General features: G+C 38.3%; 1 protein-coding gene across 1 annotated transcript in view; it reads left to right on the top strand.

The window, feature by feature from the left end:
- NUP160 (nucleoporin 160) overlaps positions 1-26,136 on the top strand; it is a gene marked incomplete in the record, with an annotated part of 310,239 nt that overhangs the window by 103,454 nt on the left and 180,649 nt on the right. The window contains 2 exon segments of the mRNA XM_053689299.1: positions 10,754-10,814; positions 10,913-11,023. Of these exon segments, the coding sequence (XP_053545274.1) occupies positions 10,754-10,814; positions 10,913-11,023 (172 nt within the window).

Raw genomic sequence — 26,136 nt, 5'->3', positions numbered from 1 at the left:
CCCTTTTAAGTTGACATTGGTTTTATGTTGGGAAACAATTGTTTAAACTAAAAATATGCAGTTTGCTCTGGAAGCTTCATGTTTACTCTAAAGGCAACACAATTACCTATCAATTGACATCTACCTGTGACACCAGAATTTTTCTCCGGCAAAAAGTCCTACTTGGGGTGAGGATTGTTGGACAGGCTGTTCATCTGAAGAAAATCTTTGTCCTTGATGAATAAAGAGCATCATTCTACTACCTTAAGAGAGAGAATATTCAAACTGCATCAGTTAGGAAATGGGTGCAATGTAATATCAAAGTGTTTGGTCATCACAATTAGCACTAATTGGAGGCTACATCACACCACCCAGACACTACTGGGTCATCCTTAAAAACTCAGTAACCAAGTAACGAGGTTATTTGTGAGGGAAGCCAAGGAGGCTACAAATAGTCTTAAAGGAGCTATGGAGTTCAGTGGACTGAGACTGTAATAAATGTATACTAGTGAACCATTTTCAGAACTTTGCATGAATTTACCCTGTATGGCAAGAAAAAAGCCATTACGCAAAACCAGCTATATGAAAGTGGTCAAAATGAAATAGTCTCCATACTAACACTATCCATACAGTTGTCAGACCTACAGGTGCGTCCAAAGCCGTTCTGCACTTACCGCAGGTTTTGTTATAGGTGAGGCTGTTTTCAGGAGTCACGCTGTTGCTGGAGGATCTGATACTGTCAGAGCCAGGGGCCACTCTAAGTAATGTTGGCTTAGCGCGGCTGGCTCTCTGGATGACCTACTTAGTTTATTTGTGGTCTTTGTTGGCCTAAGCACAATCCTAGCTCCTTTTTATATTCTGGCGGCCTAGAAGTGACTTTGGTCTTGTTCCTGGCATGAAGACTGAATGGGAGGTGTTTAAAGATCATTTCAGACTCTCATTCAGTGCTTTATTATCATGAAGACTGAAGCATTCTTGTTCCTGGCCTGTTATCTTGATCTTGACCCTGGCAAAGTTTCTGGATTATGCTTTCTGCCTGACCCTTTTGCTAAGACCCTGACTTTTGTACATTCCTGAACCCTCTTCTTTGATACCTGGCTTTGTACTGCTTTCTTTCCAATGACACGATGAGTCCACAGATCATCTAATTACTATTGGGAATATCACTCCTGCCCAGTAGGAGGCGGCAAAGAACACCATAGCAAAGCTGTTAAATATCACCTCCCTTCCCTCCCACCCTAGTCATTCTCTTTGCCTATGTTAGAGCAAGGAAATGGTAAAGTTAGGTGTTAAAATCTTGCTTGAAGAATCTTTTTGTCTTTTTTTAAGTAGTGCAAGATTGTGCTGCTTTGTACTAGGGTGTAGCCGTAGTCCACATTTGTCTCTTTAGTAGGGCAGTGGTGGCTTTAGAGTAATGGGAACTTGTGGGACATAATTCTCACTGTGCCTCCCATGTAATTTATGCTGCCCTAACTATGTAGGCCTATTTTTCTTTCCACAGGGCTATGTGAGGCACCTCAAACCTGGTGAACTGCCTTGCTGTTGGGCAGATTTGCATGCCACATTTACTTCTATTCCGGGTGCGAAGGAAGAGTTTTTCTGGGTCTGGCTAGAAACGCTTGATTTTCGGAAAGCAGGCGTTTCAAAAAATGGGCTGGCTCTAAAGCTTACAGTACTGCTTTTTCAAATCAAGATAGCATGAGAACAAAGAAAAATTGATAATAGGAGTAAATAAGAAAGTTACTTAAAATCTCATGCTCTATCTGAATCATGAAAGAAAAAAATTAGGTTTAGTATCCCTTTAAAGCAGTGGTGCCTTCCGTTTAGGTTCCTTTCTTGTCCCTTTCATCCGTGTCCTATAGCTTTGGTATTTTATCCCATAAGTAAGGATGAAATCCGTGGACTCGTCATATCTTGTAAAAGAAAAGGAAATTTATGCTTACCTGATAAATTGATTTCTTTTATGATATAACGAGTCCACGGCCCACCCTGTCATTTTCTAAGACAGGTCTTTATTTTTTATTAAACTTCAGTCACCTCTGCACCTTGGCTTTTCCTTTCTCTTCCTAAATTCGGTCAAATGACTGGAGTGGGAGGGAAGGGAGGAGCTATAGATACAGCTCTGCTGTGGTGCTCTTTGCCACCTCCTGCTGACCAGGAGGCGATATCCCATAAGTAAGGATGAAATCCATGGACTCGTCATATCGTAAAATAAATAAATTTATCAGGTAAGCATAAATTTCCTTTTGACAGAGTTTCAAATGGAGTGGATCTATGTGTGAGTGTTTTTCCCATAATCTCTGCTACTCTAGATCTCAATTGAAAGTAGTGAAACCATGTGTTGTGGTCAGATGGGTCAAGCTCATTATATTGATGTATTGAGAGGAACTTACCATTGACGATTGTGTCGGCTATTCTATACAAACTTCTGTTTATCCATTTACCTTGTACTATATCTGAGGAGTTTAGATCTATCAGTGGTGTAACTGTCGATTTGCTATTTAATAGTGGGAAAAGTTTAGTGGTGTTCTATCCCATATGTACAAGGTATGCGCAATAGCTATGTAATTTCTCCCCGTCTGCGGTCTATTTGTCTTAGTCGTCCATAGAAGTTTGGCTATGTCATCTATTCCCATTATGTCCGCTTCTAGTTGTATACATTGGATATCCCCTGATCTATTATGCCACAGGGCAGTTTGTGCCATTCTGGCCGCATTATAGTATGAGACCAAGTGCGGAAGACCCACCCTCCCCCTGATCTGTGTCTGGTTAATATTTGTTTGTTGATCCTCGCTCTTTTATTATTCCATATGAAGGCTTTGTATGTCCCTTTGTAAGTTATTAAGGTCTGTAATTGGGATTGAGACAGGTAATGATCTAAAGAGATATAGCAGTCCCGGCAGGGTCGTCATTTTAGTTGCTACAATTCTTCCCAGTAATGAGATTTTGTATCTGGACCATTTAGTCATATGTTGTTTTATCTGAGTCATTAGGGGTTTATAGTTGTGCTGATAGACTATTGACATTAGCTGTGATATTTATTCCTAGATATTTAATATACTTGTTTGCCCATTTAAAAGTGAAGTTGGGGGAAGCCAAGAAATGGCTGCTTAATAGCGGAGCTCCAGGCAGTACAGAGAGCATCAAGACTGCAATGGGCTATTAAGAATAGCAAATAGGATCCCCAACCTACAAACTGCTCACTGGAGTTTATGGGGAGCAATTGGAGCTGAAATTAAAAGAAGCCGGGAGGAGTTGCACCTGCTAAAAGAGTGGAACAGACGGAGCGGCATAGAAAGGCCAGCGCAAGTAAATGCCGGAAGCCCACGTGGCGCGGCTCAGACCGCGGACTACCCGATTGTCAGAAATGAGAGGTCACCAACAGAGAGGGGCAAGCAGAGGGTAAGACCGGACAAATGAAGTTTAGGACAGGTCACTCTCTAAAGGGGTCATGAAAGTGAAGATAAGAAGTGGCATAGCCTAAAGGGATCACATGGTAGTGAAGAGGGGTGCAAAAATAACGATAACAGCAGAGGCCCTGAAGCATTATCCCTCCACCGACAGATAGTAAAGGAAATAACCTCTATCAGAAAACAGAGCTTGAACTCAGAGACTTGAGCAAGGGGAGAGAGCAGTATAATCGTGCTTCTCTAACAAAACATAAGACCCTCTGTCTGAGTCAAGACAAGCTTATAAGAACATTAAAAGTAAGGCAACAGTTCTATGCAAAGGACTTTTATTAAATCAGAAAGAGCAAGAGTGTAACATTCTGATAAGGGACCTTTTCTTACAGTAAAAGGACAGTGACTTTAGTAAACTATATAAACAGAATCACAGCAGCTCAAGCAGCTCCAGACAATCTATTGTAAGAAAGGGGGACTATAGGATCAACAGTGTTTAAAATGGCAACTAAAAGAAGCTCCAAAACTAGCATAGGAAGTAAACAAACCACTGCTCCCATTTTTTTCAAAACTAGTAGAGGAGATAAATCCCAAGAGCAGCAGTCACCTAGAGCAGATGGGGAACAGGAAGTTGCTGCAGGGCACTCAAAAGAAGCAGACAGGTTGACGCCATTAACAAAAGCAGATTTACATAACTTGGTGTCGAAACAAGACATATCCATAAATTTTGAAAAGCTTCTTGAAAAAATGGAAATGTTGCAGAACACGGTTGCTAGCAGTTTGTCAGAATTTAAACGAGAGTTGGGAGAAATAGGAACCAGAGTGAACTCTCTTGAAGAAAACGGTGAGGCCTTAGCAGAAGGGTTAAATGTGGTCTTGAATCATACAAGTGCTCATCAACATGATATAGAGGAAATATATGATAAATTGGAGGATTTGGAGTACCGGAGTCGCCGGTGTAACATACGGTTGAAAGGTGTGCCAGAGTCGGTGACCCAGAAAGAGTTAAATACATATCTGCTTTCCTTGTTTCAAGGCATAACGGGCACTGAGGAAGCGCACAGATTTCAAATGGAAAGGGCATACAGGGCCCTACGACCTAAGCCTAAGGGAGATGACCCTCCACGTGACATCATTATCAGGATGCTTAGATATCAGGAAAAGGAGGAAATTTTAGCGGCAGCACGAAGAAATCCTACATTTAAACATCAGGGAAATGTGGTGCAATTCTTCCAAGATTTGTGTACGAGGACTTTGCAGAGACGGGGTGCACTCAGGCCCCTAACAGCGCAACTAATGAAAGCTCAAATACCATATAGATGTGGCTTCCCGTTTTCTCTGCTTATTACTTGGGAAAATAGGTTGTTAACCATCAAAGACCCAGAAGAAATACCTGAAATATGTAGAAAGCTGAAGATTGATTTACCAGTGCATCAACAACAGCAACATTCACCCACAGGAAAAGAGGAGCAGTTCAGATTGCCCTTACAGAAAAGATGGGACAAGGTGCCTGAGAAAAGAAGGAAGACATGAAAAATCGGAAAAAGGTTTTGAGAGGACACTAAAGAGGCAAAGAAGCAATTGTGTTAAAGGAGTTTGGGAGCTGATAAGAACTCCTTGGCGGGACTAGGGCCAACATGGCCTGAAGGAAGAAGAGTTAAGAAGCCAGAGGCATAAGCAGATCATCGGATAGATGAGTATAGTTTCTCTTGTTAAGTGTATTCAGTCCATGGGTCATCCATTACTTATGGGACACATTCCCCTCCCAACAGGAAGCTGCAAGAGGATCACCCAAAGCAGAGCTGCCACACAGCTCCTCCCCTCACGTCATATCCAGTCATTCTCTTTCAACCCTCAACATAGATGGAGGTCGTGAGAGGAGAGTGGTGTTTTATACTTAATTATTTCTTCAATCAAAAGTTTGTTATTTTTAAATGGCACCGGAGTGTGCTGTTTTTTTCTCAGGCAGTATTTGGAAGAAGAATCTGCCTGCGTTTTCTACGATCTTAGCAGAAGTAACTAAGATCCACTGGCTGTTCTCGCACATTCTGAGGAGTGGGGTAACTTCAGAAAGGGAATAGCGTGCGGGGTATCCTGCAAATGAGGTATGTGCAGTAAAATATTTTTCTAAGGAATGGAATTGACTAAGAAAATACTGCTGATACCGAAGTAATGTAAGTACAGCCTTAAATGCAGTGGAAGCGACTGGTATCAGGCTGATTATGTATATGCAGTAAAGTAATTTTCTAAGGAATGGCATTTGACTAAGAAAATGCTGTTAATACTGAAGTAATGTAATGAGCCTTAAATGCAGTAGTAGTGACTGGTATCAGGCTTATCAATAGAAATACATATTTTTTTTAAAAATGAAGCTTGAAAAAACGTTTGCTGGCATGTTTAATCGTTTTTGTGAGGTACTTTGGTGATAAAACTTATTGGGGCATGAGAGTTCCCTAGCGATGTTGGAAGTCTCAAAGATAATTCGCTGGGCAGAGTCTCACTCTTGCCACCTGTCAGCGATTTACATTCCAGGCGTGGAGAACTGGGAGGCGGACTTTTTAAGTCGCCAGACTTTTCATCCGGGAGAATGGGAACTTAATCCGGAGGTGTTCGTTCAGCTGGTTCATCGTTGGGGCAAACCAGAACTGGATCTCATGGCGTCTCGCCAGAACGCCAAGCTTCCTTGTTACGGGTCCAGGGACCCGGGAGCGGCGCTGATGGATTCTCTAGCAGCCCCTTGGGTTTTCAAAATGGCTTATGTGTTCCCACAGTTTCCGCTGCTGCCTCGACTGATTGCCAAGATCTAACAGGAGAGAGCATCGGTGATTCTGATAGCGCCTGCGTGGCCACGCAGGACCTGGTATGCAGACCTAGTGGACATGTCGTCCTGTCCACCTTGGTCTCTGCCTCTGAGGCAGGACCTTCTAATACAAGGTCCTTTCAACCATCCAAATCTAATTTCTCTGAGGCTGACTGCATGGAGATTGAACGCTTGATCCTATCAAAGCGTGGCTTCTCGGAGTCAGTTATTGATAACTTAATACAGGCACGGAAGCCTGTTACCAGAAAAATTTACCATAAGATATGGAGTAAATATTTATATTGGTGCGAATCCAAGAGTTACTCATGGAGTAAGGTTAGGATTCCTAGGATATTGTCCTTTCTACAAGAGGGTTTAGAAAAGGGCTTATCTGCTAGTTCGTTAAAGGGACAGATTTCTGCTCTGTCTATTCTTTTTCACAAACGTCTGGCAGAGAATCCAGACGTCCAGGCTTTTTGTCAGGCTTTGGCTAGGATTAAGCCTGTGTTTAAGACTGTTGCTCCTCCGTGGAGCTTAAACTTGGTTCTTAAAGTTCTTCAAGGTGTTCCGTTTGAACCCCTTCATTCCATTGATATTAAGCTTTTATCTTGGAAAGTTCTATCTTTGATGGCTATTTCCTCGGCTCGAAGAGTCTCTGAGTTAGCAAAAAATTGCGGCCTCTCGCGGTTTTTAAATCGCTGCAATTAATCGCTGTTTAAAACCGAAACCGCAAAAAATCGTGAATATATATATATATAATCCCCAAAAAGGACAAAGGCGGCTAAAAAATCATCGAAGGCTGGTTCAACAAAGGTTTATTGAGCAAAGGTGCTAGTACAAAAGGTGAGAGCAAAGCCTTAACACCTGACACGTTTCGCGCATGCGTACATGCGCTTCATCAGAGGTGATGAGTTCAAGGTGTGAGTGAACTTAAATGCAACAGCCAAAACCCTTATCTACACCTGCAGATGAAGTGACAGGGTAATTTGTTGCAAATGAGTCATTCATCCTAAATACAAAGACATAAGACTTTTATATACCTAAAACTAGTACAATTGTCTATATATTCCAAAACACATATCATAACAATATATAATTCTAAGCACAAAATAAGGAAATACAAAAATGAAATAAAATAAAGAATCTAAAATAGTAACAATTACATAATTACATATTAGAAAACTGAGAAATAAAAACATATGTTTATAGCTTAGAGGAGATAGGTGATTTTTACATAAAGGGCTAAGCAAATAGATGGCAATACATTAAACCCTAATCATATAATGAAAAAAAAAAAAAAATATATATATATATATATATATATATATATATATATATATATATATATATATATATATATATATACCACCAGTCTACATGTGAAAAGGAAATAAATTACTATATTAACAAGGGGTAAAAAATATATATGTATAAAAACAAAAAAGATTAAGCAAATAAAATGAATATTATATACATATAAAGAAAAAATATATATCAGAAATTAATGAATGCCCCGAAACGTCACTGCCTATTAAATTTGCTGTGTGTAAATCCAGAGAGTGCTGATTATTGGACTTTGATGAATATTTTTTGAGCACCCTGGTCCTGAGTTTTGTTGGCGAGTGAGAGTGCGCTATCTGGTGTATGTGTGTGTGTGTGTGTGTGTATGTGTGTGTGTGTGTGTATATATATATATATATATATATATCAGTGACGTGCAGTGAGGTCAGAGGCTGGTGAGGCACTAGATATGATACGCCGGAGAAACACATGTACAGAGGGCCGCAAGTACCCCCAACAGGGCAGGTTTAAATGATAGCTGAACCAGTGCACAGGTGACATAATCAGGTGATGGGTGAGAGCAAGTTAGTAACCACTGAGTTACTGATCAGCTGATTACTTCACCTGTGCACTGATTCAGCTATAATGAAAACATGGCCTGTTGGGGGTACCTGAGGACCATTGTTTAGAAACACTGCACTAAAGCACCAGCTCATCGGAAATGTATTGATTACCTGGAGAATAAAGCACACATGCTCTGCTCACTGACAACCCACACACACTCTGCTCACATACACTCACACAATTCTGTGGCACAGTGCCAGTTATTAAGCAATTAGAATGATGCACAATCTCTTCTCTACTCACTACTGTATTGTAAAAATAGAAATAATTTACCATACAAGTTTAACACAAAGGACAAGTTATCAATACTGCCAACACAGCTGCTGCAATATGGTGTTCAAGAAACGCACGTCCCACTTAGGTATGCTCTTCAACAAAGGACACCAAAGGATACCAAAATAATGAAGTATATAATAATAAAAGTAAAATAGAAAGTTTTGTTCTTTTTTTTTTTGTGCAATTTCTATCTGAATGATGGAAATGTAATTATGAATTTCATGTTCCTTTCATAAACTAATTTGATTTGCTGACATGGGGCCAGTAACAGTTGATGCTAATTCTCAAAATATAAATAACTAGAAAAGTCTATTAAAATAGCATGCTCTACCTCAATCATGAAAGTTTAATTTTAAATGTCTCCCTTTGACTATGTGTTTAACCAGTTACTTTACAGTGGCCTTATTTCTAAAAACATGTAACAACTGCAATAATTACATATATTTTTTAAATGACTCATTATCTCCTTTTTATTAATATAAACTTGTATAAAAGCAGCACATATTAAAAACAGAATGCAACAGCTTTCAATTGATTTGTGAATTACAAGTTAACAGCAGACACAGAGAAAAATAAAAATAGATACTGCATCCTCTGACTGAACAGACATAACATATATGGAGTTTGTACCTAATTAAATCAAATAACCATGAAAAAGGGAGGCTTAGCAATATTCAATGTCAAAAACTTTAATTTAAATAATGTGGACACTGCACACTTAAAGGGACACTGAACCCAAATTTTATCTTTCATGATTCAGATACAGCATGCAATTTTAAGCAACTTTCTAATTTACTCCTATTATCAATTTTTCTTCATTCACTTGCTATCTTTATTTGAAAAAGAAGGCATCTAAGCGTCTTTTTTTGGTTCAGGACTCTGGACAGCACTTTTTATTGGTGGATGAATTTATCCACCAATCAGCAAGAATAACCCAGGTTATTCATCAAAAATGGGCCGGCATCTAAACGTACATTCTTGCATTTCAAATAAAGATACCAAGAGAATGAAGAAAATTTGATAATAGGAGTAAATTAGAAAGTTGCTTAAAATTGCATGCTTTGTCTGAATCACAAAAGAAAATGTTTGGGTTTAGTGTCCCTTTAACTTCAAACTCTGGGCTTTAAATTATGGATTTAAATTTGAATTGACCCTTTGACTTCCTGTCAGTATTAGGTTATGCTCACTTACTGTCCCCCCCTGTTAATGAGCTGTATCTGAACACAATGTGGGAATCACAAGAGATGTAGAATACTACTTTACTCTTCTGTTTGGGTTATGCTCACTTACTGCCCCCCCCCCCCCCCCTGTTAATGAGTTGTATCTGAACACAATTTGTGAATCACAAGAGATGTAGAATACTACTTTACTTGCTAGGAGGCATCAAGAGGGGTGCCTCCTATTAGTCCCAATTTTTGCTGCTAATATATTGACAGAACACAGGTGGCGCTGCAGCACAGCTTTTCCTTTGACCCATGTACTGCAATGGAGAGAAGCGTTCCTGTACCTGCCTCTCCATAGCATTACATGGTGGAAAATTATTTTTTTGGGGACATTTTTTTTTTATTAAAATTTAATTAAGCTTTGGCCACATATGGCAGGGTAGGCACTGCCTCCCCTGCCTCCTATGAGTGCACGCCCCTGATATATATATATATATATATATATATATATATATATATATATATTTTCATATTCATATTCTGATGAAGGGGTCTGTGAACCCCGAAACATCAATACATTTTTGTTTTTTGACTTGAGTGCATTTGTTTGCAACAATATTCATTTCATTTTTGCACCCAGATTCACTTTTAGGAGTAGTGTTACACATATATATATATATATATATATATATATATATATATATATATATATATATATATATATATATATATATATATATATATATATATATTGTATATATATTGTATATGTATATGCATTTTGGGTTTCAAATATCTCAGCACTGAAAGTTTTAAAACAAATCAATATAAACAATAAAAATGTCCCTTTTGTCACACCATTTTCTAGTTTAGGGCATACCTTTCTATGATACTCCCTATTTATGGAGTATCCTATTGAGATGCTAATACATTTGATCACTTAGTTGAAGCACACGACCAATTAAGAGGTCTAAAAGTATTTCTCTTACTGGATATAGTTCATATAAAGGATCTAAAAATAGAGTAATAATACAGAGGACATGCAAATATACTGAACAAAATCTGTGCATAAAATATGACAAAACTTAAAAAAAAAAAAAAAAAAATAGAACCTTGGTGGTAAACTTTTTGTAAAAAAAAATCCATCTTGATTTGCCAGTAAGCAAGTCAGCAACACTTTTTCATTAAATACTCAAAAAAAAAAAATTCTGTTCATTGTTTTTTTTAAGTATGAACGCCCAGGAGCATCTCCCAAGAGAACCCATGATGGAGAATCGCCCATCATACCCAGTAAGTTTGTACAATTGTTTGAAATGTATAAGATGCACTTCTGTTTTTCACACAGTACTTGATTCAAATTTTAAAATTCCAATTGTGCTCTTTAACAGCAGGCCGGCAGATTGATATCTTAGAGTTGCAGGACCTGGAAAAGGAGTATGTTTTGTCACAGATGCGCCTCACTCTGGCACAGTGTGATCCATCCGCTGCAGCAATTGCAGGTAACTGAATAAGTTGCACGCAAAAGTTGACTTTTTTATGTAAATGGTTATACATATGTATATAGTAATTGTTTCTGCATTGTATATGTAGTAAATAACACATTAGAAAACCAGATTACAATAAAACATTAAGGAAGGTCAGGTGCTACATTTAGTGCAGTGGCTTTACATTGTAAGCATGAACACCCTGTGCATATTAAAGGGACGTGGAAATCCAAATTGAACCTTCATGATTCAGATAGTCTGCCATTTTTATTTTTAAAAAAATGAATTCTAACTTATTTTCAATATTTACTTTTCTTTTGGTACTTTTTGTTGAAACCTAGCTCTCTTCCATGAAAGCATACTTAGGTAGGCTAATGATGGTGAATGTATCCTGAGAACTATATTACAGCTGTGTTTGTCACAAAGAAAAACATTGTTGCACACACTGCTGTGCAGAAGATACCGAGTGGGATTATAAATGTTGTATTATAATATATATATATATATATATATATATATATATATATATATATATATACAGTATATATATATATATATATATATATATATATATATATATATATATATATATATATATATATATGCTGCAACTAACGATTATTTCTCCTGTTAAGTGTAGTCAGTCCACGGGTCATCCATTACTTATGGGATATTAACTCCTCCCTAACAGGAAGTGCAAGAGGATCACCCAAGCAGAGCTGCTATATAGCTCCTCCCGTCTACGTCATACCCAGTCATTCTCTTGCACCTAACTAATAGATAGGATGTGTGAGAGGACTGTGGTTATTAAAATTAGTTTTTATTTCTTCAATCAAAAGTTTGTTATTTTAAACAGCACCGGAGTGTGTTGTTTTTTCTCAGGCAGCATTAGAAGAAGAATCTACCTGAGTTGTGTATGATCTTAGCGGACGTAACTAAGATCCATTTGCTGTTCTCGGCCATTCTGAGGAGCGAGGTAACTTCAGAACAGGGGACAGCGGGCAGGGTTCACCTGCAAGGAGGTATGTTGCAGTATATTATTTCTTTCATGTAATTAGCAAGAGTCCATGAGCAAGTGACGTATGGGATATACATTCCTACCAGGAGGGGCAAAGTTTCCCAAACCTCAAAATGCCTACAAATACACCCCTCACCACACCCACAATTCAGTTTTACAAACTTTGCCTCCGATGGAGGTGGTGAAGTAAGTTTGTGCTAAGATTCTACGTTGATATGCGCTCCGCAGCAAGTTGGAGCCCGGTTTTCCTCTCAGCGTGCAGTGAATGTCAGAGGGATGTGAGGAGAGTATTGCCTATTTGAATGCAGTGATCTCCTTCTACGGGGTCTATTTCATAGGTTCTCTGTTATCGGTCGTAGAGATTCATCTCTTACCTCCCTTTTCAGATCGACGATATACTCTTATATATACCATTACCTCTGCTGATTCTCGTTTCAGTACTGGTTTGGCTTTCTACAAACATGTAGATGAGTGTCCTGGGGTAAGTAAATCTTATTTTCTGTGACACTCTAAGCTATGGTTGGGCACTTTGTTTATAAAGTTCTAAATATATGTATTCAAACATTTATTTGCCTTGACTCAGAATGTTCAACTTTCCTTATTTTTCAGACAGTCAGTTTCATATTTGGGATAATGCATTTGATTTAATCATTTTTTCTTACCTTCAAAAATTTGACTCTTTTTCCCTGTGGGCTGTTAGGCTCGCGGGGGCTGAAAATGCTTCATTTTATTGCGTCATTCTTGGCGCAGACTTTTTTGGCGCAAAAATTCTTTTCCGTTTCCGGCGTCATACGTGTCGCCGGAAGTTGCGTCATTTTTTGACGTTATTTTGCGCCAAAAAATGTCGGCGTTCCGGATGTGGCGTCATTTTTGGCGCCAAAAGCATTTAGGCGCCAAATAATGTGGGCGTCTTATTTGGCGCTAAAAAATATGGGCGTCGCTTTTGTCTCCACATTATTTAAGTTTCATTTTTTATTGCTTCTGGTTGCTAGAAGCTTGTTCTTTGGCATTTTTTCCCATTCCTGAAACTGTCATTTAAGGAATTTGATCAATTTTGCTTTATATGTTGTTTTTTCTCTTACATATTGCAAGATGTCTCACGTTGCATCTGAGTCAGAAGATACTACAGGAAAATCGCTGTCTAGTGCTGGATCTACCAAAGCTAAGTGTATCTGCTGTAAACTTTTGGTAGCTATTCCTCCAGCTGTTGTTTGTATTGATTGTCATGACAAACTTGTTAATGCAGATAATATTTCCTTTAGTAAAGTACCATTGCCTGTTGCAGTTCCTTCAACATCTAAGGTGCAGAATGTTCCTGATAACATAAGAGATTTTGTTTCTGAATCCATAAAGAAGGCTATGTCTGTTTTTTTTCCTTCTAGTAAACGTAAAAAATCTTTTAAAACTTCTCTCCCTACAGATGAATTTTTAAATGAACATCATCATTCTGATTCTGATGACTCTTCTGGTTCAGAGGATTCTGTCTCAGAGGTTGATGCTGATAAATCCTCATATTTATTTAAAATGGATTTTATTCGTTCTTTACTTAAAGAAGTTCTAATTGCTTTAGAAATAGAGGATTCTGGTCCTCTTGATACTAATTCTAAACGTTTGGATAAGGTATTTAAATCTCCTGTGGTTATTCCAGAAGTTTTTCCTGTTCCTAATGCTATTTCTGCAGTAATTTCCAAAGAATGGGATAAATTGGGTAATTCATTTACTCCTTCTAAACGTTTTAAGCAATTATATCCTGTGCCGTCTGACAGATTAGAATTTTGGGACAAAATCCCTAAAGTTGATGGGGCTATTTCTACCCTTGCTAAACGTACTACTATTCCTACGTCAGATGGTACTTCGTTTAAGGATCCTTTAGATAGGAAAATTGAATCTTTTCTAAGAAAAGCTTATCTGTGTTCAGGTAATCTTCTTAGACCTGCTATATCTTTGGCTGATGTTGCTGCAGCTTCAACTTTTTGGTTGGAAACTTTAGCGCAACAAGTAACACATCATGATTCTCATGATATTATTATTCTTCTGCAGCATGCTAATAATTTTATCTGTGATGCCATCTTTGATATTATCACAGTTGATGTCAGGTTTATGTCTCTAGCTATTTTAGCTAGAAGAGCTTTATGGCTTAAGACTTGGAATGCTGATATGGCTTCTAAATCAACTCTACTTTCCATTTCTTTCCAGGGTAACAAATTATTTGGTTCTCAGTTGGATTCTATTATTTCAACTGTTACTGGTGGGAAAGGAACTTTTTTACCACAGGATAAAAAATCTAAAGGTAAAAACAGGGCTAATAATCGTTTTCGTTTCAACAAAGAACAAAAGTCTGATCCTTCATCCTCAGGAGCAGTTTCAGTTTGGAAACCATCTCCAATCTGGAATAAATCCAAGCCAGCCAGAAAGGCAAAGCCTGCTTCTAAGTCCACATGAAGGTGCGGCCCTCATTCCAGCTCAGCTGGTAGGGGGCAGGTTACGTTTTTTCAAAGAAATTTGGATCAATTCTGTTCACAATCTTTGGATTCAGAACATTGTTTCAGAAGGGTACAGAATTGGTTTCAAGATGAGACCTCCTGCAAAGAGATTTTTTCTTTCCCGTGTCCCAGTAAATCCAGTAAAAGCTCAAGCATTTCTGAATTGTGTTTCAGATCTAGAGTTGACTGGAGTAATTATGCCAGTTCCAGTTCAGGAACAGGGGATGGGGTTTTATTCAAATCTCTTCATTGTACCAAAGAAGGAGAATTCCTTCAGACCAGTTCTGGATCTAAAAATATTGAATCGTTATGTAAGGATACCAACGTTCAAGATGGTAACTGTAAGGACTATCTTGCCTTTTGTTCAGCAAGGGAATTATATGTCCACAATAGATTTACAGGATGCATATCTGCATATTCCGATTCATCCAGATCATTATCGGTTCCTGAGATTCTCTTTTCTGGACAAGCATTACCAGTTTGTGGCTCTGCCGTTTGGCCTAGCTACAGCTCCAAGAATTTTTACAAAGGTTCTCGGTGCCCTTCTGTCTGTAATCAGAGAACAGGGTATTGTGGTATTTCCTTATTTGGACGATATCTTGGTACTTGCTCAGTCTTTACATTTAGCAGAATTTCATACGAATCGACTTGTGTTGTTTCTTCAAGATCATGGTTGGAGGATCAATTTACCAAAAAGTTCATTGATTCCTCAGACAAGGGTAACCTTTCTGGGTTTCCAGATAGATTCAGTGTCCATGACTCTGTCTTTAACAGACAAGAGACGTCTAAAACTGATTGCAGCTTGTCGAAACCTTCAGTCACAATCATTCCCTTCGGTAGCCTTATGCATGGAAATTCTAGGTCTTATGACTGCTGCATCGGACGCGATCCCCTTTGCTCGTTTTCACATGCGACCTCTTCAGCTTTGTATGCTGAATCAATGGTGCAAGGATTACACAAAGATATCTCAATTAATATCTTTAAAACCGATTGTTCGACACTCTCTAACGTGGTGGACAGATCACCATCGTTTAATTCAGGGGGCTTCTTTTGTGCTTCCGACCTGGACTGTAATTTCAACAGATGCAAGTCTCACAGGTTGGGGAGCTGTGTGGGGATCCCTGACGGCACAAGGAGTTTGGGAATCTCAGGAGGTGAGATTACCGATCAATATTTTGGAACTCTGTGCAATTTTCAGAGCTCTTCAGTTTTGGCCTCTTCTGAAGAGAGAATCGTTCATTTGTTTTCAGACAGACAATGTCACAACTGTGGCATACATCAATCATCAAGGAGGAACTCACAGTCCTCTGGCTATGAAAGAAGTATCTCGAATTTTGGTTTGGGCGGAATCCAGCTCCTGTCTAATCTCTGCGGTTCATATCCCAGGTGTAGACAATTGGGAAGCGGATTATCTCAGTCGCCAAACGTTGCATCCGGGCGAATGGTCTCTTCACCCAGAGGTATTTCTTCAGATTGTTCAAATGTGGGAACTTCCAGAAATAGATTTGATGGCGTCCCATCTAAACAAGAAACTTCCCAGGTATCTGTCCAGATCCCGGGATCCTCAGGCGGAGGCAGTGGATGCATTATCACTTCCTTGGAAGTATCATCCTGCCTATATCTTTCCGCCTCTAGTTCTTCTTCCAAGAGTAATCTCCAAGATTCTGAAGGAATGCTCGTTTGTTCTGCTGGTAGCTCCGGCATGGCCTCACAGGTTTTGGTATGCGGATCTTGTCCGGATGGCCTCTTGCCAACCGTGGACTCCGTTAAGACCAGACCTTCTGTCACAAGGTCCTTTTTTCCATCAGGATCTGAAATCCTTAAATTTAAAGGTATGGAGATTGAACGCTTGATTCTTGGTCAAAGAGGTTTCTCTGACTCTGTGATTAATACTATGTTACAGGCTCGTAAATCTGTATCTAGAGAGATATATTATAGAGTCTGGAAGACTTATATTTCTTGGTGTATTTCTCATCTTTTTTCTTGGCATTCTTTTAGAATACCGAGAATTTTACAGTTTCTTCAGGATGGTTTAGATAAAGGTTTGTCCGCAAGTTCCTTGAAAGGACAAATCTCTGCTCTTTCTGTTCTTTTTCACAGAAAGATTGCTATTCTTCCTGATATTCATTGTTTTGTACAAGCTTTGGTTCGTATAAAACCTGTCATTAAGTCAATTTCTCCTCCTTGGAGTTTGAATTTGGTTCTGGGGGCTCTTCAAGCTCCTCCGTTTGAACCTATGCATTCATTGGACATTAAATTACTTTCTTGGAAAGTTTTGTTCCTTTTGGCCATCTCTTCTGCCAGAAGAGTTTCTGAATTATCTGCTCTTTCTTGTGAGTCTCCTTTTCTGATTTTTCATCAGGATAAGGCGGTGTTGCGAACTTCTTTTGAATTTTTACCTAAAGTTGTGAATTCCAACAACATTAGTAGAGAAATTGTGGTTCCTTCATTATGTCCTAATCCTAAGAATTCTAAGGAGAAATCGTTGCATTCTTTGGATGTTGTTAGAGCTTTGAAATATTATGTTGAAGCTACTAAATCTTTCCGAAAGACTTCTAGTCTATTTGTTATCTTTTCCGGTTCTAGAAAAGGCCAGAAAGCTTCTGCCATTTCTTTGGCATCTTGGTTGAAATCTTTAATTCATCTTGCCTATGTTAAATCGGGTAAAACTCCGCCTCAGAGAATTACAGCTCATTCTACTAGGTCAGTTTCTACTTCCTGGTCGTTAAGGAATGAAGCTTCGGTTGATCAGATTTGCAAAGCAGCAACTTAGTCCTCTTTGCATACTTTTACTAAATTCTACCATTTTGATGTATTTTCTTCTTCTGAAGCAGTTTTTGGTAGAAAAGTACTTCAGGCAGCGGTTTCAGTTTGAATCTTCTGCTTATGTTTTTCGTTAAACTTTATTTTGGGTGTGGATTATTTTCAGCAGGAATTGGCTGTCTTTATTTTATCCCTCCCTCTCTAGTGACTCTTGTGTGGAAAAGATCCACATCTTGGGTAATCATTATCCCATACGTCACTAGCTCATGGACTCTTGCTAATTACATGAAAGAAAACATAATTTATGTAAGAACTTACCTGATAAATTCATTTCTTTCATATTAGCAAGAGTCCATGAGGCCCGCCCTTTTTTTGTGGTGGTTTTGATTTTGTATAAAGCACAATTATTCCAATTCCTTATTTTATATGCTTTCGCACTTTTTTATCACCCCACTTCTTGGCTATTCGTTAAACTGAATTGTGGGTGTGGTGAGGGGTGTATTTGTAGGCATTTTGAGGTTTGGGAAACTTTGCCCCTCCTGGTAGGAATGTATATCCCATACGTCACTAGCTCATGGACTCTTGCTAATATGAAAGAAATGAATTTATCAGGTAAGTTCTTACATAAATTATGTTTTTCTAAGGAATGGAATTGACTGAGAAAATACTGCTAATACTGATGTAATGTAAGTACAGCCTTAAATGCAGTAGTAGTAACTGGTATCAGGCTGATATGTGTGTATGCTTGCACTGAAGTATTTCTGGGGAATGGCACTTCACTAAGAAAATACTGTATATATATAACTTATAGCCTCTCTGCAGTGAAAGCGACTAGCAACAGGCTTTTTATTAACATCTCATATATTTATATTTAAAACGTTTACTGGCATGTTAATAGTTTTTTCTCTGAGGTACTTGGTGAAAATTTTTTTGGGCATTATTTTTCCACATGGCTGTCGTTTGTTTTGAATAAAATCAGTTTACTGAGCTTCCCCACTGTTGTAGTATGAGTGGGAGGGGCCTATTTTGGCGCTTTTACTGCGCAGTAAAAATTCAGTCACAAGTCTTCCTGTTCTCCCTGCATGATCCAGGACGTCTCTACAGAGCTCAGGGGTCTCCAAAACTAGTTTTGAGGGAGGTAATCAGTCACAGCAGACCTGTGAGACTGTGCTTTGACTGTGATAAAAAACGTATATATTTTTATTGTTATCCGTTTTTTGATATTAAGGGGTTAATCATCCATTTGCTAGTGGGTGCAATCCTTTGCTAAATTAATAAATTTAATGTGAAAATTTGGTTTCTATAAGTAATCCGGTTCATGTTATTTCAACTGTGACAGTTTTTTGTGTGCTTCTTAAAGGCACAGTAACGTTTTTTATATTGCTTGTAAATTTATTTGAAAAGTATTTTCCAAGCTTGCTGGTTTAATTGCTAGTTTGTTTAAACATGTCTGACATGAGGCCTCTGTTGAACAGATTTGCAAGGCTGCAACTTGGTCTTCTCTTCATACTTTTTCCAAATTTTACAAATTTGACACTTTTGCTTCTTCTGAGGCTGTTTTTGGGAGAAAGGTTCTTCAGGCAGTGGTTCCTTCCGTGTAAAGATCCTGCCTGTCCCTCCTGTCATCCGTGTACTTTAGCTTTGGTATTGGTATCCCATAAGTAATGGATGACCCGTGGACTGACTACACTTAACAGGAGAAAACATAATTTATGCTTACCTGATAAATTCCTTTCTCCTGTAGTGTAGTCAGTCCACGGCCCGCCCTGTTTTTTATGGCAGGTCTAAATTTTAAATTATACTCCAGTCACCACTGCACCCTATAGTTTCTCCTTTCTCGTTTGGTTTTCAGTCGAATGACTGGGTATGACGTAGAGGGGAGGAGCTATATAGCAGCTCTGCTTGGGTGATCCTCTTGCACTTCCTGTTAGGGAGGAGTTAATATCCCATAAGTAATGGATGACCCGTGGACTGACTACACTACAGGAGAAAGGAATTTATCAGGTAAGCATAAATTATGTTTTTTATAATCAATTAATCGGCCAATTATTTTTTTTGATTAATCGACTAATCAGATAAAAAAATAAATACATTTTTTCCTATATTTAAAATAAAATCCATGTACTGAGTGTTATAAATATAAACTTCCGACTAAAACTTTACATTAAAACAACTGTTGGTCCAATTTTTTTAAGCAGAAGAGCACATTTTTATAATTAAACAAAACTACAAACTGTTTGAAAAGAGGTAGAACTAGTAAGAGATAAACTATCACTGTTTATAGCATTCTGTTATTCACTCTTTCAGAAACTTTGCATTGACATTCAAAAATGTCAACATGTCCACATGCTCCTGGCTGAGGCTGGCTCTCTTTTTGCAAGCTATTTTGTCTGCATTCAAGAGGAGGCGCTCAGGTGGTGTTGAGGTGCCCAAGATGCACAAGTAGGGTTCTGCCAATTTCACCAAGGTGGGATATTTAGCTTTGTTCTCCACCCATGCAAGGGGCCTCTCAACAAAGTAAGCCTGGACTTCATTTTAACATAAAAATATCTTGAATATCTATATGCACTGGTAAATAACCAGCTATAAGGTTAGGGGTAAAATATCTAGTCCCCTCTTAAAATAATATATACTTATAGGAGGTTGAATTTGGTACATATTTCAATTAATTAAAAATAATAAGAAAAAAAGGGCTAAAGATTATATATCAGTAAAAGGACACAGCCTTGCACATTTATATATACAGTACATATAATCAGCAATAGCAAGCGATCCGCTAATAATTGTGCAATCGGATAATAGTGCACATCAATTCATATAACAAATCCCATCACTCTAGGACTAAGTGTAAATAACAAGCTCAGTAATATATCATACAAAGCATAGCCCCAAATCACCTGATTTGATATAAGCAATCCAAATTATGACTCCTATTTTATTTCTGGGTTGCACATAAGCCAGGAGTAGATGTAAACTTAAACAGAAACTTTTACTGTCATGAAAAAGTGAAAAGTAAAATGTCTGTAGAGGTCCTTTAGGCTAAGGGCATAACCATAAAACACAATACCATGTGCAGGAGCTCATTGGAGTGAAGCAGCTGGTGCTGTGCACAGACAATCTAATTGCAAACCAACTAATCGATTATGAGATTCGTTGACAACTATTTTCATAATCGATTATCGATTATGCCGATTAGTTGTTCTAATATATATATATATATATATATATATATATCCTCCGTGTGTGTCTGCACTCCCAATGCTGTGTAGTCATCAACCAGGGTGCAAAGTCAAACAAGTATACAGTCTATATCCAATAAAGGACTGCACTCACTGGATTTAGTTTCAGAAACCTTCAAATCTTTATTGTGGTAACGTTTCGGGGTTCGCAGACCCCTTCCTCAGACCAGACAACAGTGCAAGTGAACAAAGTGTGCAATATATAGCACTAGCCCCACCCATCACAAACCTCAAAATTGCGCCAAAAATCCATCACCATGGTAACACACAAACAAGGCCCCATGACCATACCACCAGAAAACACAATCAAAGTACAAAATAAAACAAACTGCATATGCAAGTATTTTGCATAACCTCATAGTTGAACACTAATATGTACAATCATCAGTAGTAGTAGATATTCAGTAGTTACAATAGAATCACTGTAATTAGTTACTGATCCAGTTTAAGTAGCTTAAAGTATATTTAGACAAGCAATGATGGAAAACACACTAATCAAATAATCAAATAATCAAAGTAAACATCATGCAAGAAGAGGAATCTATCTATCAGTTGCACTGTTTAAAAACATATCCACCTCTCTGTATCCAGTTACAGGACTCAATCTTAAGGAAATATACACATAAGCCATATCATATAAACATTGCAACATAGATTAGGCATTTAAACTTCTAGCATTTGAACTAGATGAAAAATAAACAAATAATAAAAGTCAATCAGATATATATAGATATATATGAGGTCTGTTACTGCTAATTTAATGTCCCCCATATTTATCCCAAGGCTTGCTATGACCAATCCTATGTAAAAGTATGTGAGCTATAAGTACTAATCTGACATTCTGGCAGATACAAATATACAAAAATACAAAATTGTCAAGCCCCCTGGGCGCGCAGAGCAATGTGTTGTGTCCCATGCGAGTTGAATTTCAGACTAAGAATGTTGCAATGAAAAATATATTACTGTACATGCAAAACTATATATATATATATATATATATATATATATATATATATATATATATATATATATATATATATATATATATATATAGTTTTGCATGTACAGTAATATATTTTTCATTGCAACATTCTTAGTCTGAAATTTACCAATAAATTTAATAATGCTATGAACGAAAACCAAGTCTCTAAATATGTTATTTAAGCACATTAACATCTTGTTTACTGAAATTGTTTTTCAATAGTTAAACTCCATCCACCACTCTTTATTTGGAGGAGCTAAATTGGGCTTACAATGCCCAGTTTTTATATTCAGAAAGCTCAGCCACAAAATACTAGATCATTCGAACACTGGTATCTTTTACCATAAAAACTAAATTTATGCTTACCTGATAAATTTATTTATTTCTTGACACAGTGAGTCCATGGATCATCTAATTACTATTGGTAATATCACTCCTGCCCAGCAGGATGGGGCAAAGAGCACCACAGCAAAGCTGTTAAATATCACCTCCCTTCCCTCCAACCCCAGTCATTCGACCAAAGAAAAAGGAGAGAAGGAAGCAACAAGGTGCAGAGGTGTCTGAGGTTTATAACATAACAAGAAAACCTGTCTTAAAAAACAGGGCGGGCTGTGGACTCAGTGTCAAGAAAGAGAAATAAATTGATCAGGTAAGAATACATTTCTTTCATGTAATTAGCAAGAGTCCATGAGCTAGTGACGTATGGGATATACATTCCTACCAGGAGGGGCAAAGTTCCCAAACCTCAAAATGCCTATAAATACACCCCTCACCACACCCACAAATCAGTTTTACAAACTTTGCCTCCCATGGAGGTGGTGAAGTAAGTTTGTGCTAGATTCTACGTTGATATGCGCTTCGCAGCAGGCTGGAGCCCGGTTTTCCTCTGTGTGCAGTGAATGTCAGGAGAGTATTGCCTATTTGAATTCAATGGTCTCCTTCTACGGGATCTTTTTCATAGGTTCTCTGTTATCGGTCGTAGAGATTCATCTCTTACCTCCCTTTTCAGATCGACGATATACTCTTATTTACCACTACCTCTACTGATTCTCGTTTCAGTACTGGTTTGGCTTTCTACTACATGTAGATGAGTGTCCTGGGGTAAGTAAATCTTATTTTTTGTGACACTCTCAGCTATGGTTGGGCACTTTTATGTAAAAGTTCTAAATATATGTGTTTAAACATTTATTTGCCTTGATTCAGGATGATCAATATTCCTTATTTCAGACAGACAGTTTCATTATTTGGGATAATGCATATGAATAATCAATTTTTTTCTTACCTTTAAATTGACTTTTTTCTCTGTGGGCTGTTAGGCTCGCGGGGGCGGAAAATGCTTCATTTTATTGCGTCATTCTTGGCGCGGACTTTTTTGGCGCAAAAAAATTCTTTGTCATTTCCAGCGTCATACTTGTCGCCGGAAGTTGTTCGTGATTGCATAATTTTTTTGACGTTTTGCGACAAAAGTGTCGGCGTCACCGGATGTGGCGTCATTTTCGGCGCCAAAAGCATTTTGGCGCCAATAATGTGGGCGTCTTTTTTTTTTTTTTGGCACTAAAAAAAGTGGGCGTCATTTTTGTCTCCACCTTTTTTTCTCATTATTTAAGTCTCATTTTTCTTTTGCTTCTGGTTACTAGAGGCTTGTTCATTGGCATTTTTTCCCATTCCTGAAACTGTCATTTAAGGAATTTAATAGATTTTGCTTTATATGTTGTTTTTTCTCTTACATATTGCAAGATGTCTCAGATTGACCCTGGATCAGAAGCTACTTCTGGAAAAACGCTGCCTGATGCTGATACTACCAAAGTTAAGTGTATTTGTTGTAAACTTGTGATATCTGTTCCTCCGGCTGTAGTTTGTGATGAATGTCATGATAAACTTGTTAATGCAGATTCAATTTCCATTAGTAATATTCCATTATCTGTTGCTGTTCCATCAACATCTAATACTCAGGATGTTCCTGTTAATATAAGAGAATTTGTTTCTAAATCTATTAGGAAGGCTATGTCTGTTATTCCTCCTTCCAGTAAGCGTAAAAGGTCTTTTAAAACTTCTAATTTTTCAGATGAATTTTTAAATGAACATCATCATTCTGATTTGTCTGTTTCTGATGAGGATTATTCTGGTTCAGAGGATTCTGTCTCAGATATTGACACTGATAAATCTTCATATTTATTTAAAATGGAATTTATTCGTTCTTTACTTAAAGAAGTTTTAATCGCTTTAGAAATTGAGGATTCTAGTCCTCTTGATACTAAATCTAATAAGCGTTTAAATTCGGTTTTTAAACCTCCTGTGGTTATTCCGGAAGTTTTTCCTGTCCCTGATGCTATTTATGAAGTAATCAGTTGGATTCTATTATTTCAACTGTTACTGGGGGGAAAGGAACTTTTTTACCTCAGGATAAAAAATCTAAGGGTAAATATAGGGCTGCTAATCATTTTCGTTCCTTTCGTCAGAAGAAGGAACAGAAGCCTGATCCTTCCCCTAAAGGAACGGTTTTTGTTTGGAAACCGTCTCCAGTCTGGAATAAATCCAAGCCTTTTAGAAAGCCAAAGCCAGCTCCCAAGTCCACATGAAGGTGCGGCGCTCATTCCAGCGCAGCTGGTAGGGGGCAGATTACGATTTTTCAAAGAAATTTGGATCAATTCGATTCAGTCTTTGGATTCAGAACATTGTTTCACAAGGGTACAGAATAGGTTTCAAGGTAAGGCCACCTGCAAGAAGATTTTTTCATTCTCTCATTCCAATAAATCCAGTGAAGGCTCAGGCATTTCTGAAATGTGTTTCAGATCTAGAGTTGGCTGGAGTAATTGTGCCAGTTCCAGTTCTGGAACAGGGGCTGGGGTTTTACTCAAATCTGTTCATTGTACCAAAGAAGGAGAATTCCTTCAGACCAGTTCTGGATTTAAAAATATTGAATCGTTACGTAAGGATACCAACATTCAAAATGGTAACTATAAGGACTATTCTGCCTTTTGTTCAGCAAGGGCATTATATGTCCACAATAGATTTGCAGGATGCATATCTGCATATTCTGATTCATCCAGATCACTTTCAGTTTCTACGATTCTCTTTTCTAGACAAGCATTACCAATTGGTGGCTCTGCCGTTCGGCCTAGCAACGGCTCTAAGGATTTTTTCAAAAGTTCTCGGTGCCCTTCTATCTGTAATCAGAGAACAGGGTATTGTGGTATTTCCTTATTTGGACGATATCTTGGTACTTGCTCAGTCTTCACTTTTAGCAGAATTTCATACGAATCGACTTGTGTCGTTTCTTCAAGAACATGGTTGGAGGATCAATTTACCAAAGAGTTCATTGATTCCTCAGACAAGGGTAACCTTTTTTGGTTTCCAAATAGATTCAGTGTCCATGACTTTGTCTCTGACGGACAAGAGACGTCTGAAATTGATTTCAGCCTGTCGAAACCTTCGGTTTCAATCATTCCCTTCGTTAGTCTTATGCATGGAAATTCTAGGTCTTATGACTGCTGCATCGGACGCGATCCCCTTTGCTCGTTTTCACATGCGACCTCTTCAGCTCTGTATGCTAAACCAGTGGTGCAGGGATTATACAAAGATATCACAGTTAATATCTTTAAATCCGATTGTAAGACACTCTCTGACGTGGTGGACAGATCACCATCGTTTAATTCAAGGGGCTTCTTTTGTTCTTCCAACCTGGACTGTGATCTCAACAGATGCGAGTCTGACGGGTTGGGGAGCGGTATGGGGGTCTCTGACAGCGCAGGGGGTTTGGGAATCTCGGGAGGCGAGATTACCAATCAACATTTTGGAACTCCGTGTGATTTTCAGAGCTCTTCAGTCGTGGCCTCTTCTGAAGAGAGAATTGTTCATTTGTTTTCAGACGGACAATGTCACAACCGTGGCATATATCAATCATCAAGGGGGGACTCACAGTCCTCTGGCGATGAAAGAAGTATCTCGAATACTTTTATGGGCGGAATCCAGCTCCTGTCTAATTTCTGCGGTTCATATCCCAGGTATAGACAATTGGGAAGCGGATTATTTCAGTCGCCAGACGTTGCATCCGAGCGAATGGTCTCTTCACCCAGAGGTGTTTCTTCAGATTGTTCAAATCTGGGGTCTTCCAGAAATAGATCTGATGGCTTCTCATCTAAACAAGAAACTTCCCAGGTATCTGTCTTCTCAGGCGGAGGCAGTGGATGCATTGTCACTTCCTTGGAAGTATCATCCTGCCTATATCTCTCCGCCTCTAGTTCTTCTTCCAAGAGTGATTTTCAAGATTCTAAAGGAGCGTTCGTTTGTACTGCTGGTGGCTCCAGCATGGCCTCACAGGTTTTGGTATGCGGATCTTGTTCGGATGGCCAGTTGCCAACCTTGGACTCTTCCGTTAAGACCAGACCTTCTATCTCAAGGCCCATTTTTCCATCAGGATCTCAAAACATTAAATTTGAAGGTATGGAGATTGAACGCTTGATTCTTAGTCATAGAGGTTTCTCTGGCTCCGTAATTAATACTATGTTACAGGTTCGTAAATCTGTGTCTAGGAAGATATATTATCGAGTCTGGAAGACTTACATTTCTTGGTGTTCTTCTCATCAATTTTCCTGGCATTCTTTTAGAATTCCTAGAATTTTACAGTTTCTTCAGGATGGTCT

Source organism: Bombina bombina, chromosome 7 (assembly GCF_027579735.1).
Source record: "Bombina bombina isolate aBomBom1 chromosome 7, aBomBom1.pri, whole genome shotgun sequence".
Classification (NCBI taxonomy): Eukaryota; Metazoa; Chordata; class Amphibia; order Anura; family Bombinatoridae; genus Bombina; species Bombina bombina.
Note: the sequence above shows the minus strand (reverse complement) of the source record. Positions and strands in the feature narration are given on the sequence as shown.